The sequence below is a fragment of the Cyprinodon tularosa genome, unplaced genomic scaffold (genome assembly GCF_016077235.1).
Source record: "Cyprinodon tularosa strain WSP-4 unplaced genomic scaffold, ASM1607723v1 ctg611, whole genome shotgun sequence".
NCBI lineage: Eukaryota > Metazoa > Chordata > Actinopteri > Cyprinodontiformes > Cyprinodontidae > Cyprinodon > Cyprinodon tularosa.
In genome coordinates, this window is record NW_024039354.1 from 20955 (window position 1) to 35812 (window position 14858).

The 14858-nt window shown below is 36.3% G+C and overlaps 1 protein-coding gene across 1 annotated transcript in view; it reads right to left on the reverse strand.

Annotated features, from left to right (window-relative positions):
* Positions 1-1782: 1782 nt before the first annotated feature.
* The window catches only part of LOC119798154 (myosin-1-like), a 38134-nt gene continuing 25058 nt past the window's right edge, over positions 1783-14858 (reverse strand). Inside the window, exons 6-12 of the mRNA XM_038307519.1 lie at positions 11722-11804; positions 9977-10070; positions 9784-9857; positions 6600-6827; positions 6396-6485; positions 3942-4041; positions 1783-2477 (exon numbers count right to left, since the gene is read on the reverse strand). Coding sequence (XP_038163447.1) covers positions 2160-2477; positions 3942-4041; positions 6396-6485; positions 6600-6827; positions 9784-9857; positions 9977-10070; positions 11722-11804 — 987 coding nt within the window. The 3' untranslated portion in view covers positions 1783-2159. The remainder of the gene's footprint in view (positions 2478-3941; positions 4042-6395; positions 6486-6599; positions 6828-9783; positions 9858-9976; positions 10071-11721; positions 11805-14858) is intronic.

Here is a 14858-nt window from a genome sequence, read left to right on the forward strand (position 1 = left end):
CAGACTTTTTCGTATCGCTCCCATTCGGGAACCGTTCGACGTAGCAACATGAGCCTTGTGGAAGTTGTTCCTCAGACCTTCCTAGCACTCACATTGAAGGAAGTGTGTCGATATCTTTTATCGTTTAGCTAGGAAAAAGGTTTGTTCGGGGGTAACAAATCTGTCCGAACCCCAAAATCAAGATTTTGACAATTATACACTTTTTTACATCGTCACCACGCCTAGACGAAATATTGTAGAAATATGAAAGTTACACCAGTTGTAGTCCAAAGATGGCTGACGCTCACGGTGAAAGAATTTTTTGAATACCTAATACGGTTTTGGCTCACCGCTCGTTTGTTCGGAGGGAAAGTTTTGCTTTTGAGAGTTCTGCTCTACCATTAAGCTGCATGTTATTCAATGAGACCAGCAGGATTTCTCAAACCTTTTTATTCCTCCTTCCCATTAAGGTTGTGAATGAGCTACATCCATGAAAGTTACCCCAATCGGAGACAAAGGATAGCTCTCGCTTAGACTGAAAGAATTTTTTAGATACCATTTACGGTTTGTCTTCAGCACTTGTTTGTTCGGAGCTGATAATCCCATTCAAAAAAGCCTGAGAACTAAGGAACGAAAGTGATGCGCATGTCTCTCTGTCACTGACAGGCTCGTTAAGCGTCGTCAAGGTAACCGTGCTTCAAAGAGATTTTACCTCCACCACTTTAAACAGCACATTTTAATCTAATGGAGGGAGACAACACTGATTTAACATTAGGAAGTGGATACAATATGACTACTGGCCATGACCCTTCCCTTCACACGCAACCCTGATAGACTTTCAAAATAAGACTCCGGGGACCCTTCAAAATAAAAGCCCCTACATTAAACTCATATTTTTTTCCCAGCATATGGGTCAACATTATGACCCAAACTCAACCACTTTTTAAAAATTAGACTCTAGGGGGGTTTTCAAAACACACCCCACAGCAAATTTCAAAATAAAAGCCTCCCATTGCCACTTCATCTACTGCCCTAATAACAGGGGAAAAGAGTGATTTAATGATTGGAAAGTCATCAAGTATCACTGCTGGGTCTGACCACTTTACTCAACACACAACCATGCTAGACTTTCAAAATAAGACTCCAGTGACCCTACAAAATAAAAGCCTCTATATTATACTTGTGTATTAATTGATGCAAATGGCTCAGCATTATGACCCAAACTCTACCAGCTTGTTTCTATTAGACTATTAAAGAATTTTTTAGATACCTTTTACGGTTTGTCTTCAGCACTTGTTTGTTCGGAGCTGATAATCCCATTCAAAAAAGCCTGAGAACTAAGGAACGAAAGTGATGCGCATGTCTCTCTGTCACTGACAGGCTCGTTAAGCGTCGTCAAGGTAACCGTGCTTCAAAAAGATTTTACCTCCACCACTTTAAACAACACATTTTAATCTAATGGAGGGAGACAACACTGATTTAACATTAGGAAGTGGATACAATATGCTCTCTTTCTGGAAAGGCATTAAGCATTAAGCATTAAGCTTTTCTTCTTGCTGTTAATTCATAACATGTCTGCCATGTTTCTGCTGTTGGCTTCAGCTACTTTTAAGAAACTAATTAGACTTTTTTTTTGCCATTCCATACCATTTCAGCAGCTTTGACTTTAAATTTCAGCCTTTTTCTGCCATTTTAACCTTACAGCTTACAGTTTAGCGTACAGCATTCACACTGCATTTTCGCAGGAAATGCAACTTTTTCTAGTTTGGCCATTACATTGGTCAGACCTGAACCACATAGATAACCTATGGATTATTAAGAGGAAGATGAAGCATTAGCATTGCTGATCACCTCCACGTCATGCTACATTGATGCACTAACTCATGCAAAAGAAGCATTTATCAACAGTTGAGTACACAGAAATGAATATATTTTAGAAGCATAAAGGTGCTGTAAATGAATTATTTTATTGATCTCATGTGGTTTTCTTATTCCCTTAGACATATAATTGTTTGGGGTTTTTAATAATATGTAAGCCATGATCTCAAATCATAAGTCATCAAAATTAAAAGTAATATTCTCAATATTCGCATTATACTCTATGTGTGATGAATCTATGAGATAGTAGTTTCTTTATTAAATGAGTGAAAACAGTATTGAGTTTTTAATGGTCTTCTAATTTACTTGAGATGTAACCTTGGAAATGACATAAGGAACAAGAAAGTAATAATAATAGGAGGGTGTAAGGATAGAAGGGAGGAAGACCATAAAAAATGATGTTTTTCTATACTTGTCAAGTAAAAAAAATACTTAAATGAAATTCCGAATTCTTCCAGACTGTGCAGGAACCCTGGATACAGATAAAACTGCTTTAGGCTGTTGCTGTTATAAGAGCACATCCCCACCTGCTTTTCAAAGCTGGCTTTGAGAGCATCCATCTCCCTCTCAAGCTCCCTCCTTTGCCGAGCGCTGGCCTCTCTTTCGGGAACAGCATCCAGCTGAATATTTAGACCAGAGCGCAGTGGAAATCAAAAGCCTGTTTAAATTTTCATCTGGATACAACATCTTTCATCTGCTTAGAGTTGGTCCTGGATCTCAGCAGCAGAGCTTGTAAGAGATTGTGATTGCAATGAGTTACATGATGAGATAGACGCCTCTTTATGATACAGTCGACATTCTCATAACAAATTTAATCATTCTTTGCATACTGTTACCTTAATCTTAATGTAATAAGCTGTAGCAAAGCACACTTTTAATGGATTAATCCTTTCAGAAAGAATGGGATAGCATCAAATGCAAATATTTTAAACAGGACAATTTAATGCCACAAGTTTGCATCAGCTGCAGTCAGAGCTTAATTAAGGTAAAGCCTTATAATAAAACACAGTACTTTTGAAATATTAAACTCCTTAATTACAAAATAATGTGCATTTCTGTGGTGAAGCCTTAGTCATTATGAGAAATGGCTCACGTGAAAATCAGTAATGGGAAAACTTACTAAATAATTCTGTACAGCATATTTGTTTTGCAGAACTTTTTATTCCCCATTGTGCCGTTTTAATTTCCTTTGCTTTTAGTTTGTGCATGCCAAATGTGCTGATGCATATCCAATCGAGTCTGGTTCTCACCCTGGCTTCCTGCATTCTCTCTAAAAATCTGTGCAGAACAGTGAAAAGATGGGAAGATGCAGGATTTCAAAAGTCCTCTGATGATAATAAATGCCTTTTATGTTCTGATAACTGGATATGACTAAAGCCTTCTGTAACTGCCCCAAAACACAGGTGCACCACTAGGCTTACATTTCTTTGCAATTTTTTTATTTAAAAAGGCTAAATGTCACTCTGAAGAATGCGTTACAGTTTGTGTCTAAACTGGAAGAAATTAATATTTTAGTTACCTGCAATATGTTCTAAAATTATGCAATAGCTTCTCAGGTTTTCTAATTTTCATTTTTCAAGAAAAAATTAGGTTACTCTTTAACAAAGTAACTTTTTGTCAGTATGTTGCTTTTCTGTCATTTTATTGAGATGTAATGTCCCATAAGGAAACTGTAGTAAACTTAAAAATAAACCCAATCACTTTTAAGGTAATAAAGGTTAATAACCCTAAATTTAAGCCGTTTCATTAACCAGCTCTGGCTGTAGGTTCACAGCAGAGTTAAACTCAAACCTCTGAAGTCTTGCCGATTAAAAGATTATTTTCATCAGGACTGTTTTTTTTTTATCTACATGTCTTCATATAATTTTTGACCTACCTCATTGTCTTTCCTTAAACAAAATGATTCCTATAGAGTAATGTTGCTGCTGCTGTTTCATAGTGAGGACAGTGTGTTCATGGTGATGTTTTACAATTTTCTACAAGTTTGCAGTGTTTTCTTTCTTTCCATCCCTCCACAAAGGCTGCATTTTGTAAAACGAATAAATATGCATATCTGTAAACTATGCAAGAAAAATATTACAAACCAACTGCACTTGAATCTGCTTGTAGGTAGATTGTGTGAACTCAAGCTGCTCAGTGGCCATGGCTACTGCTTGCTCCATCCGTCTCAGGGCTTCCACCTGCCTAAGGAAAAACAACAGAACCTTTGAAATATTTATTATATCTATTGCAGGCTCTACTTTCTACATTTTTCCACAAGAACTCTTTTAGAAAAGTCAAGTAACTAGTCGATTTTGTTCATAGATTTCTGTCAGAAATAAAAACAAAAGTTAAAGTCATAGATACAATCTAGAATCATTATGTAACGAGTGATACATTCCAAACATTTGTTTGTTATAATTTTGATGATCGCTTACAGATAACAGAAATTTAAATCCTTTAAAGGATTATCAAGTGAAATTGATTCAAGTTTTGGGGGAAACTTTACAAGTCACAGAGGACTACTAGAGAATACAACCGTCACATTTCTCATGTTAAGCCACTCTTGAACCAGAGTTGATGTCAGATGCATCTTATCCGAGCTTCAGTGAAAAATGTCAGGACTGTTATTCAATGATGCAAAGCTTTTAGTTTGTTTTCATTTAAATATACAGCCATCCTGCATCTGCAGGTGTCCTTTTGTCATTTTAGTCCTTTTTTCCCACCAAAAACCATGTCAGCCAGTGATGCTTTGGGGTGCCATGTCATCTGCTGGCGTTGTTCCACTGCGTTTCCTAAGTCCACAGTCAATGAAGCAATCTTATGGGGGAATTCCAGCACTTTATGCTGGTCTATGATGAAAGGCTGTGTGAAGCAGCCGATTTTATTTTTCAAACAGGACTTGGCACCTGTCCATAGTGCTGAAGGTAGCGCCACAGTGATCCTGTTCTTGACTAGAAAGCAAACTTCCCTGACCTGAACCCAATAGAAAATCTATGGGCTGTTTTCAGGAGCACGATTAGAGACATCAAACCCAGGAAGGCAGATGACCTGAAGGCAGCTATATAGGACAGCAGGCTTATTAAACCTACACAGTGCCACAGACACCTCTATGCCACAGCACATTGACGCTGTAACTCATTAAATAATCGTTTCAGTTTCCAAAGACTCTGCCAAAAATATTCTTTTATCAAAATTTTTTTTTCAGATTACTTATGTAAAGATATACACTAATTAGTATAGCAATACTAGAAAAAAAAACGTCAATATTTTATTTTAAAGTGAGAATTTGAAGAGAAGTGTAGAAGAGAATTAAGTTCAGACACCGTCCTTTGTAAAACCACCTTTTACTGAAGTAACAGCTACACAATTTAGGGATTTGTAAAGATAATCTCCGTAAACCTAGATAATTTTTACCATTGTTATTATTTTATTTCTCAATGCAAAAAAAAAAAAAAAAAAGCTTGAGATTATTCAGTAACACTTTCAAAGCTGGGCTTATTGCTTATCATCATCCAAACTTTGCTTTAATCTTCTTTATTTCTTTATTCTGGACAATTCTGCTGTGTTCCCTAGTCATAACGGTGTTTTATTTTCATATCCTATATCTAACAACCCTAAGAGACCTTTGCACAGCTAATCCCCCCCCTCCGGACACCTTGTTTTCCATACTATAGGGAGCACTGGATTATAAGGTGTTATCAATAAATGGTTTGTTTCTGAACTCTTTTCATATACAAGGTACACCAGACTATGGTGTAGGTCATTATCTTACGTCTCCCACTTCTGTACTATTAATCCATTAACACTCAATTCACTCTTAGCATCTACTGCTTAACTGATAGTGGTAAGTTTAAAGTCTGCTTTGTAAGCATTTTTCTTGTATAAATGGATTATAAGGCGCACAATCATTTTTTGAGAGCATTAAAGGCTTTTAAATGTGAAAACTAGGAGAAGTGACTACTTAAGTTTCCACCAGATTTATTTCAGAACATCAGTTTAAGAGGTGGCCCTGTTTCCTTGCATTTGGACTTTCCAATTTTTTCGACTTTGCTGGAGTCCTTAGGAAATAATGACAGTGTATGGTTGTTCTGTAACTGTTAGAGATGGGCAACATTTCCGCCAGCAATCCAAGGGCAGGTGCCTATAGCGAACGGATGGATGCACAGTTTACAGGACTATTGATGAATGCATTACACCTCAGATCATCTGTGCACATTTATTCACCACTTTGTGAGGGTCCATCACACTAAATGCTAAGATAATGAATAAAGGTTTTTGGCTGATCAGATACTCATTTTCACAAAGTGACAAGAAGGTAGAAATATTTTTTCAAGGTTTTGTAAAGTTATACCTTTTTTTTTTTAAAGTGAATCTTATTACCAACTAGGCATTCACTGTGCACATTTGTTTTATGGTGATGTTATTAACTTGAGAAAAGCCACAGTCTCTGTAACATCCTTTCATGTTGACTTTGAGCTGTGTAACTTAAATGAACAGAGGGAAAATGCATAGAAGGAAACCAAAAAGTGAGAATTAGATGGACACAGGAAGTGTACCTATGTTTCTTTCTGAGCTGAACAGATTGGCTGTTGCAAATCTGCTTTCTGTCAATCATTAGGTTCAGCAACTTCATTTCTAAAATACCACTGGAAAAGAAAAAAACACACACACACACTTATATGAACACTACTACATAAAAAAAACCATAAAGCATCTCATTCCAGTAAATATTTTTATAAGTTGAAAGACAAAAATGCCACCTGCTGCCCATGATTTCAGCGAATTCCTCCCTGCTGATCTCCTGCTCCTTCAGTAGCCGTCTGTTTTCCTTTTGACATGCCTCTATTTGGGCTCTGAGCTGCTCCAGCTCCTGCATTGCCTCCTGTCTCCTCATCTCCAGGGACTGATTACCCTCACTCACACTCCTCATCTGATGCTTAGTTTCTGAAAGCTCCATATTCAGGGACTCCATCCTCTTCATTGCAACTCTAGGGTTTATTTAGAGACATGACAAAAAAGATAGTTGAACATGTGAAGATGCTGTTAAAATGAACAGCATCTAAAAAATAACAATAATAGTACAGGAATCTTTTAGGTTTTAAGTTTTAAATTTTAAGCCATTTTTCATGGTTAGTTCCCCAGCCTTGCTCGAAAATCAAAATATAAATATAGAATCAGTAAAATAAATGATTAATGCTTGAGACATATGGTTGATTTCAGCCCGGTGGCACCAGTTCTGAGTGACTTTTTGCTTTGGATTGTGACAACAGCTAAATAACAAGCATCTTTTAGTTCAGCGTTTATGTGAAACATTCTGGAAAGCAAAAAATACGTATTTGAAGCAGTAAACCTTTTAAAATGAGACCCTGGAACACTGTCAGAGGAAGTTCAGAGGAAAAAAAAAAAGAGGAAATGATCCAGTTAGACTGGAATAACAGAGGGGTGTAACACTGGTAAAAAAAAAAAAAATCCAAAGACTTGAAGCATATGGGGAACAGACTTGTTTCTAATACACTGTAGCTGCATAATATACATTTTCTATGTTGTGTCAAAAGTGCTTTTCTTGGTTCCCTCTGTTGAAGTTCATGTGGATAGTTTAGTTTACACTAAATGAAAAACATGTTTCAATGATAAAGTTTGCTGCAGTTTAAAAACTTGGTTGAAAAGACCATTAAAAAATTTGAAAAACTTAAGCAAATGCATCTCAACGCGTTACTAAAATTAGAACTCAGACAATTGCAGGGAAAGCAACACACCAAACAGCATGAAAAGGGGATTCAAGTGGCTTATAACATGGCATGGTTGTTTATTACTACACTGGTTAGTTTGAGAAATTCAAGAAAAGCGGATCTACTATGATTTTCAAAAACAAAAATCCCTTGGAGTCACATAAACTGGGGAAAAAAGGAGAAAATAGCAGCTGAATGTATAGAAATCAGTGATGGGCAGTTATTGGCTTATTGGGCGATAAAAAATATTGCCACTAAACTATTCTTAAAGTTGGGTTGGGAGCTGGGTCTATACTAAGTAAGCTATGATGACTTTCACCTTAATATTTTAGCGTGGATGTTTATCTGGACGCTACAATGACTCAGTCTTCCAACCTGTGTAGACCTACTGTGAAAAAACCACATCGAACATAGATGCAGCTATAAAGCCACTGGGTTTGCCTCATGGAGTTTTTCTTTTTAAAGAAGCTACCCGATTGAAACTTCGACAAGATAAAAGCTGTGCAAAACAGAATTAGTTTACTGCAGGAGTTGCAGGAGTTCTTGCAGTCTCAAGTACCACCTAAATGCAAGCATCCCTTAGCCACTGCGGAAGATGCTGGGCCAAGCACTGATGTAGCGCAGAGGAAGATTCGTGTTCATCAAACTACAATATTTGAGTGCAACCGATATACATATGTCAAATATCATGAATGCCTTTGGCAGAATTCAAATGAGCCATTTTAATCTAGATTAATTCCAAGATTACAGTGAGATTAATCTAGATAAAAGAAAGAAAAAAAATTTGTGCCGACCACTACTAGAAATTCATTAGTATATTAGAAGAAATTGATTCTAGATGACAGAAAGGCAACCCTGTTAAACACAAGAGTAGATGAGCTGCTGTACCAGAGGATGCCACTCCTTTTAACTAAAAACAGGAAACCGAGGCTACATTTGGACAACAGATTGGGAAAAACGTCATCCTAAGCAGATGGAGCACTTCTGGGATGGGTTGAAAACTGGAGGGTTTCATCAAAACTAGAAAACAATTGTGTGATGTGATTATGTGAAGGTGAACCAAAATCTGTTGAATTTATGCCAGGAGGAACTGAAGCAAAAAGGAATTGTGTGATACCAGCTTAGTGAGGGTATTTTACCTTGATTCTGAAAGAAGATTTGTAACTGAAAAATATATATTAAATTTTAGCAAAATGTTCTCCTTTAAGGAAGCATATAAATAAGCTATTCTAATGTCAAGGTTTTGGTTTTAAGGTTTGGGCTCAGATGACCATAAAAGAAGGTTGATTTTATCTGTGATGAACAATGGATTCTAATAAGAAGCATGGCCTTTGGAAGGAAAACAAGCCCACAGCATCAGAGATCCTCCATCACACTTATCAATGAGGATTCTTACCACCAACTTTCCCTTATTTCAAGAAGTACATACATGTAATATTTACTTTCTTCAGTTCTATTTGACATTACGGGGCAAATGAGCTCTTCTGATGTAAAAATATATCAATTTTAAAGCCCATCGCAGGACCTATAAGGGCTTCGACTCTAGAAAGGTGATTTATTCATATGTATTTTGCCATTTTATCTATTACATAGATGAGCGCAGTTTTGTAATATCTTTTTGAAGCTACGTCTTCATAAAACACATCATGCTGCTTCGCTGATTTTGCTGTTCCGTGTGCTCCAACCTTGTCCATTTTCTTCGCCAGCAATCTTCCTTTCCCCTCGACAACTCAGAGAGCAAAACATTTAACTCTTTCTTTTCCGAGCCCTTTGGTCTACCCCTGCCTCACATCCGTGTTGTTGACTTGTAGCAGAATCTAGGGTCATTTATGAGATATTAATTGGGTAGGATCTATTAGCAGCTCTTTCCATGCAACAATAACAGCAATTTTCAATATGCATAGATGAGCTGTATAAATCTTAGAAGCATCTCAGCATCCACACCAGCTTAAAAAATGCTTAAAATATAACTATTTCTACAAACTACTGGATAAGAAATGAAAATGTTTTGATTTTGGGGATTGTTTCTGTACATCAATGAAAGTTTGACCATGTGCAACATGAAAGAAAACAATCCTCATATGCAAAACTGTAATAAGATCCCAGTGGATGGAGGGAAAGCTTGCTAAAGGAAATGTACAGCAGTTCTGAATATAGACATTTTTTTCTGTCTAACCCATCAAGTAAAAATTGACAAAGGGTTGAAATCACTTACTTCCATACAGAGCGTTTTCTTTCAATGTCCCTCATTATCTGGTTAGGTATGCAGGCAAGCTGCGCTTTCTCAGCCTTGAAACAACAATATAGAGAAAGGCGATCAAAGGCATAAGAGGACAGATGTTATGTATGTATTCTATTCATGGTGTTAAGGCCACCAACTGAGCCCAGTCACTCACACACAAACAAACCTCTTTGATTTTGATGATCATCTTATTTTCCTCCAACTCCTTTTGTTCTTTTAATAGCAGCGTTTCAAGTGTTTCCAAATCCTCAATCAGTTTTCTGTTAATTAAATAAATGCAGATGGATATATTACCATATGTGTTTGTCTTATTTTTTATTTCTTACCCGCTTAGAAACTAGAAAGAATCTGGTAGAGGATCCAAGAAAGGACACAAGGAGGTACAATTTAAAAATCACAAAGTGGACATGTCAAACTTGATTTTATAAGCCATAAGACATTTAGTTCATTGACGTTTTGAAGCCTATTGCAGCAGGGTTAACCTGTTCCTGGCTTCTATTTTATCTCAGGACACTTGACATACGCTCATCTTTATCAAAGTATTTACCTTTTAATATATTTTCATTTTTATTTTGTCGCTTTTACTTTGATGAATTCTAATGGGATTTAATATCAGAAACCAGCTTATTGTCTTTGTAAAGTGCCTCAAGATGACATGTGATGTGATGTTGGCGCTATATAAATGAACTGAATTCAGTCTGGTGACTGCAGGAGTCACCTTCTTCATTAATGTAAATTAACTCAACAAAAAAAAAATACAACTGCTCAGCAAAGACTTTAGAGATTTTTCAAAGAACAAAGGAGAAGTAACACTTTCATGAAGGAACCAAAGAGGTTCAATCAGGAATAAAGATGGAAGGTTTACTATGAAAAAACTTCATGCTGTTTTCAGTGAAATTAATCACAGATGGGAAGGAGAAGAACAGATGTAAAAAAAAAAAAGTTTTGATAAAGAATAAAAAATAGAAGCTTGTTCAAGGCAAACGATGTGAAGATGGAAATAATTAAACAGAACAGAAGTCGCCAAGATAGGTCAAATTAGGGAGATTAACAGAACAGAGGAATGCATTCTGTTAGCAGGTCGCAAGTTAACAGAAGCTTAGAGGGGAGTCTCAAAAGGGCGAATGGGTGTACATAAATGAACACGCAGGACAAAAAACAGAACATTCACAAAGCAGAAAAAAAGCTCAGAAACAAAAGCAAAACTAAAGTCAGCAATAACAAACTCAATGGTAAAAGGGATCAAACCATCAAATTAGATTTACAAAAACAAAGCCTCAAGTTTTAAACATTATGACATGTGTTTCAGATTAATAAACAATATTCCAAGTTTTGGGCATCTTATACAACGTTATTCAGAATCCCAAAACAATGAAAAAGATATGAGATGATGATTATATTTAGAGCCATAAACAGAACATTTCTGTTTAGAGTTTCCTGCAGTGGAATAAAACAGAGGCTGTGTCAGAATGTCTGCCCTAACCCCTAGATCCCTCAATCTCTATAGAGTGGGAACTATATAGAACACTTTATAGTGGACTTAATTAAGTCACCTTTTGGACATATGATCACTACTATTCGCTCCATCTTGGTCATGTGACTCCGCCTCTCTGGAAGGGTGTCAGGCTGTGACAAGAAATCCCATAAAGCTTTGCGAGGAGAGCTCTTCTCACAAAGCATTCCAGGATATATCTGCTCATCTAGTGACCATCGATAATCACTACTTTTCAAGGTGGATTATATGAAAATTCGAGTCCACTACTTTTGCATCCACTAGACATTTGGACACCGATTTAAAATGGCGTAACCACTTTATAGTGCCTTATATGGATGATTAGGGCAGACATCAGGATACAGCCCCAGTCATGGAGCTCCACCACTCAAGTTCTGCCCTCATGAAAGATTTATTACCTTACATCTTGTGGTCTCTGAGCCACTTCATTCTTCAAAACATCAAGTTTGCCCTTCAACAGGTTTGTGTTGCTCTCCATGTCCTGAAGGATAAGCCAAAAAAATTACAATAGGAATAAATATCATTATTGAGCATTTTCAACAGACCTCAAAATTCTCAGAGGAGTTATCATTATTTATCCATATAGACTTTAGGTTTAATGTTTGAAACCCGAAGCATTATTCATAGTTCAACTGAAGGAATTTAGCCTATATTGTCTTATATAATTAATTCTTAATCTCTACACAGGGATACATTTTCTCCTTCAGCAAAATGTAAATAGTAGTTAATGGTGTAACCAATGTATTCCTGGAGTTGCTGCTATGAAATATGCATTTAAACAGTGCAAGTACTTCATTTAATAGCATCTCTGCCCATAACAAAGAAGTTGGCACGGCAGATAAATATGCAAATATTATAAGTCCATTTCATCAGATCATCCTTTGAGTCTTAATAAGATGAAAGACAATTCTCTGAAAGACAATCACTTGACATGTGAAAATGTTATTCAGGATATTCTGCACAGAATTCAGGCAATGCATCAGACGCAACAGAAATAAGGTGAATATGTAATTAAATTTTTATGGAAGAAGGATATTTATCTTATGGCCATTTTTGGCTCAAAAGCTGCGATCAAAAATTAGCCATGAGTGGAATTGCAACCAGCCAGAGAAGCACATTTGGAAGCATCTGAAATTACATAATCAGTAAAAAGTTGCAGCAATATATCTCTAAAAAGATATGGCCAGCAGCTGGTTTAAGTTATTCAAAGCTCAAACTCCGCTCTTTAAAAGCAAAAGCGGCAAAATATATTCTGGTGCAATAATTCCGAGAGTCACTAAAGGGCCTTTGGTTCATTCAGGCAATACTTGTCATATTCTATTCAGCAAAATTCATGTTTTTATTATCGATCCCTAAAATAATATAGTGTCACTTTACTACATTCAGTAAAGTTGCACAATATTGTGACTAAAAAAGACTAAATTAAAAAGATTTAAAATGCCCTGTGGCATTAGAGTTCTGTACACAAAGCACAGCTTTAGAATACACTAAAGAGCAGTAGGAGCCAATGACTTAATGTTTTTCTCTTAATTAAACATAACAGTAATTGCATAAAATGGATATTTACTGCACCCTGCATAGTAACTGCCACCTCTGGTAAAGATTTAATTAAAGTCTTGAGATCTGTTGAAATCTGTTATTGAGAGTAAAAACAAAAAACAAAAAAACAAACAACATAAAACCTTTAAGTATTATTCAGTTAGAAGAAATCTCATGTTAACTATAACATATTTGGTGAAATTAATTTTAATGACCTCACAGAATTTGATCATATACTATAGAATGAGATAGTCTAGAGTTTTGAAACTCCCTTCAGCTCATTTCACATGTTTATTTGTTGTATTTTGGTCTTGGGACTGAGATAACCTTGGAAATAGTTTTTTGTTGTGTCTGGTGAACCATGCATTGGTTTGATCTATTCATATGCTTTGCATTAAGATGCTGGCAGACGCCGGGTTTGTAATCAAAATGTGATTCCAAAGGCATATAAACTGGCCTACAGTATTATAGATAAGTCTTTATGGGTGACAGTAGGCCTGAACTGCTCCCCAAACTTATTCATAATTTTTTTATGTCAGACTTGCCTTTGTTGCTCAAAAACTTGGTATTACTGTAGTTCTCCATGACTACAGTACCTTGTTTTAGTTAAAATGAGTAGAAATAGTCTGCAAATTCCACAGGTTTACATTTATGATGGTAGAACAATAGAAATACTTCTTTGGCATACTTTATGCCTGATTGGCATTTAGATGGGGTCTATAGTTGTATAGGAGACTTTGGGATCCTAAGATTGCCTCTCTTGGCTGCATTTCTCCAATAGAAGGCTTTTTAAATAAATGTTTGGAGGAAAAAAAAAAGTAACATATTTTCTAGTTTCTGTAAGAGCTTTAGTTGTTTTAAAGGGTAAATATAATTTACTGTTGACTTTTTTTAACTCTTACATAGATTTTATAAAGTCTAAAGTTCAGGGGGAAAAAAATAATTTAATCACTCCCGGTCTTATGCCTATACATCTTACTTGCTCAATATGTTGTTGCTCAGGCCTTTAGCTAGTGATGCGTATAACAAATTGTACACCCTGTGTTTCCCCGGGAAATTACGCTCAATTGTTCAAAATCTTACGAGCAGATGTTCGAGTAGGAAAATTGTACATTTTGCTGCTCAACGTGTCACATCAACCAATCAGAAACTGATCTGTGAGCTGGCAGAGAGAAAGAAACCGTACTGCTGAAATGAAATGAAAATATCTAAATCTGACAGAAAAATATGTTCTCTCTTATTGTTCTGTTAGCTGCTGCAGGGGATTCCCGGTGATAGAACACCTTGGGTATGGGAGGGTCTGTGCGGCTCCGACAGAAAAATAATATTTTAAGACAGGATCGTAATCTCGATGAACTGACTGCACAGACCATGTTTTAGGTTTTCTCGCATAAAAATATATTACAACTACTTTCCACCCACTTATCAAAGCAATATATAGCAAAGCCGCTCTCTTCCATTGAACACAGGAGCAGCAGAAGCAAAAGACGCATTTGTACACACTTTATTGAATGTGTTTTTTGTTGCTCATATCGCAGTGTGAATGTAGCATTACACTTCATGATTGTCCGAATGAACCTATAAAACATAATATTTTACTTAAAAATTATTTAGTTTCTGTCTCTAGTAATGCACACATGCTTCCCATAATCAGGACAAAAGTGTAATTGCAACAAAGGCAAAAGGTTTTCTGCATTCCACTTCAAAATGTGGAAAATGGCGTTTCAGAGTCTAAATTTCCAAATTTAGACCCCCCCCCCCATGCAACACAAAGCCTAAAGATGTGATACACCAAGGTGTACACCCTATAAACTATTCTTAGCTAAAAGCCTGGTTTTGATGTTCCCGTAAATAAAAGTAGTTTCTTTGAATTAAAACAGAGGCTACAGGAAGTCATGGATCCTCAATTAATGTATGAGCTTAAATAAAGGCTTGGATTTATGCTGCTGCTATTAAACGGGTATATTTTTCAAGCGCCTAAACACATCTTTAACCA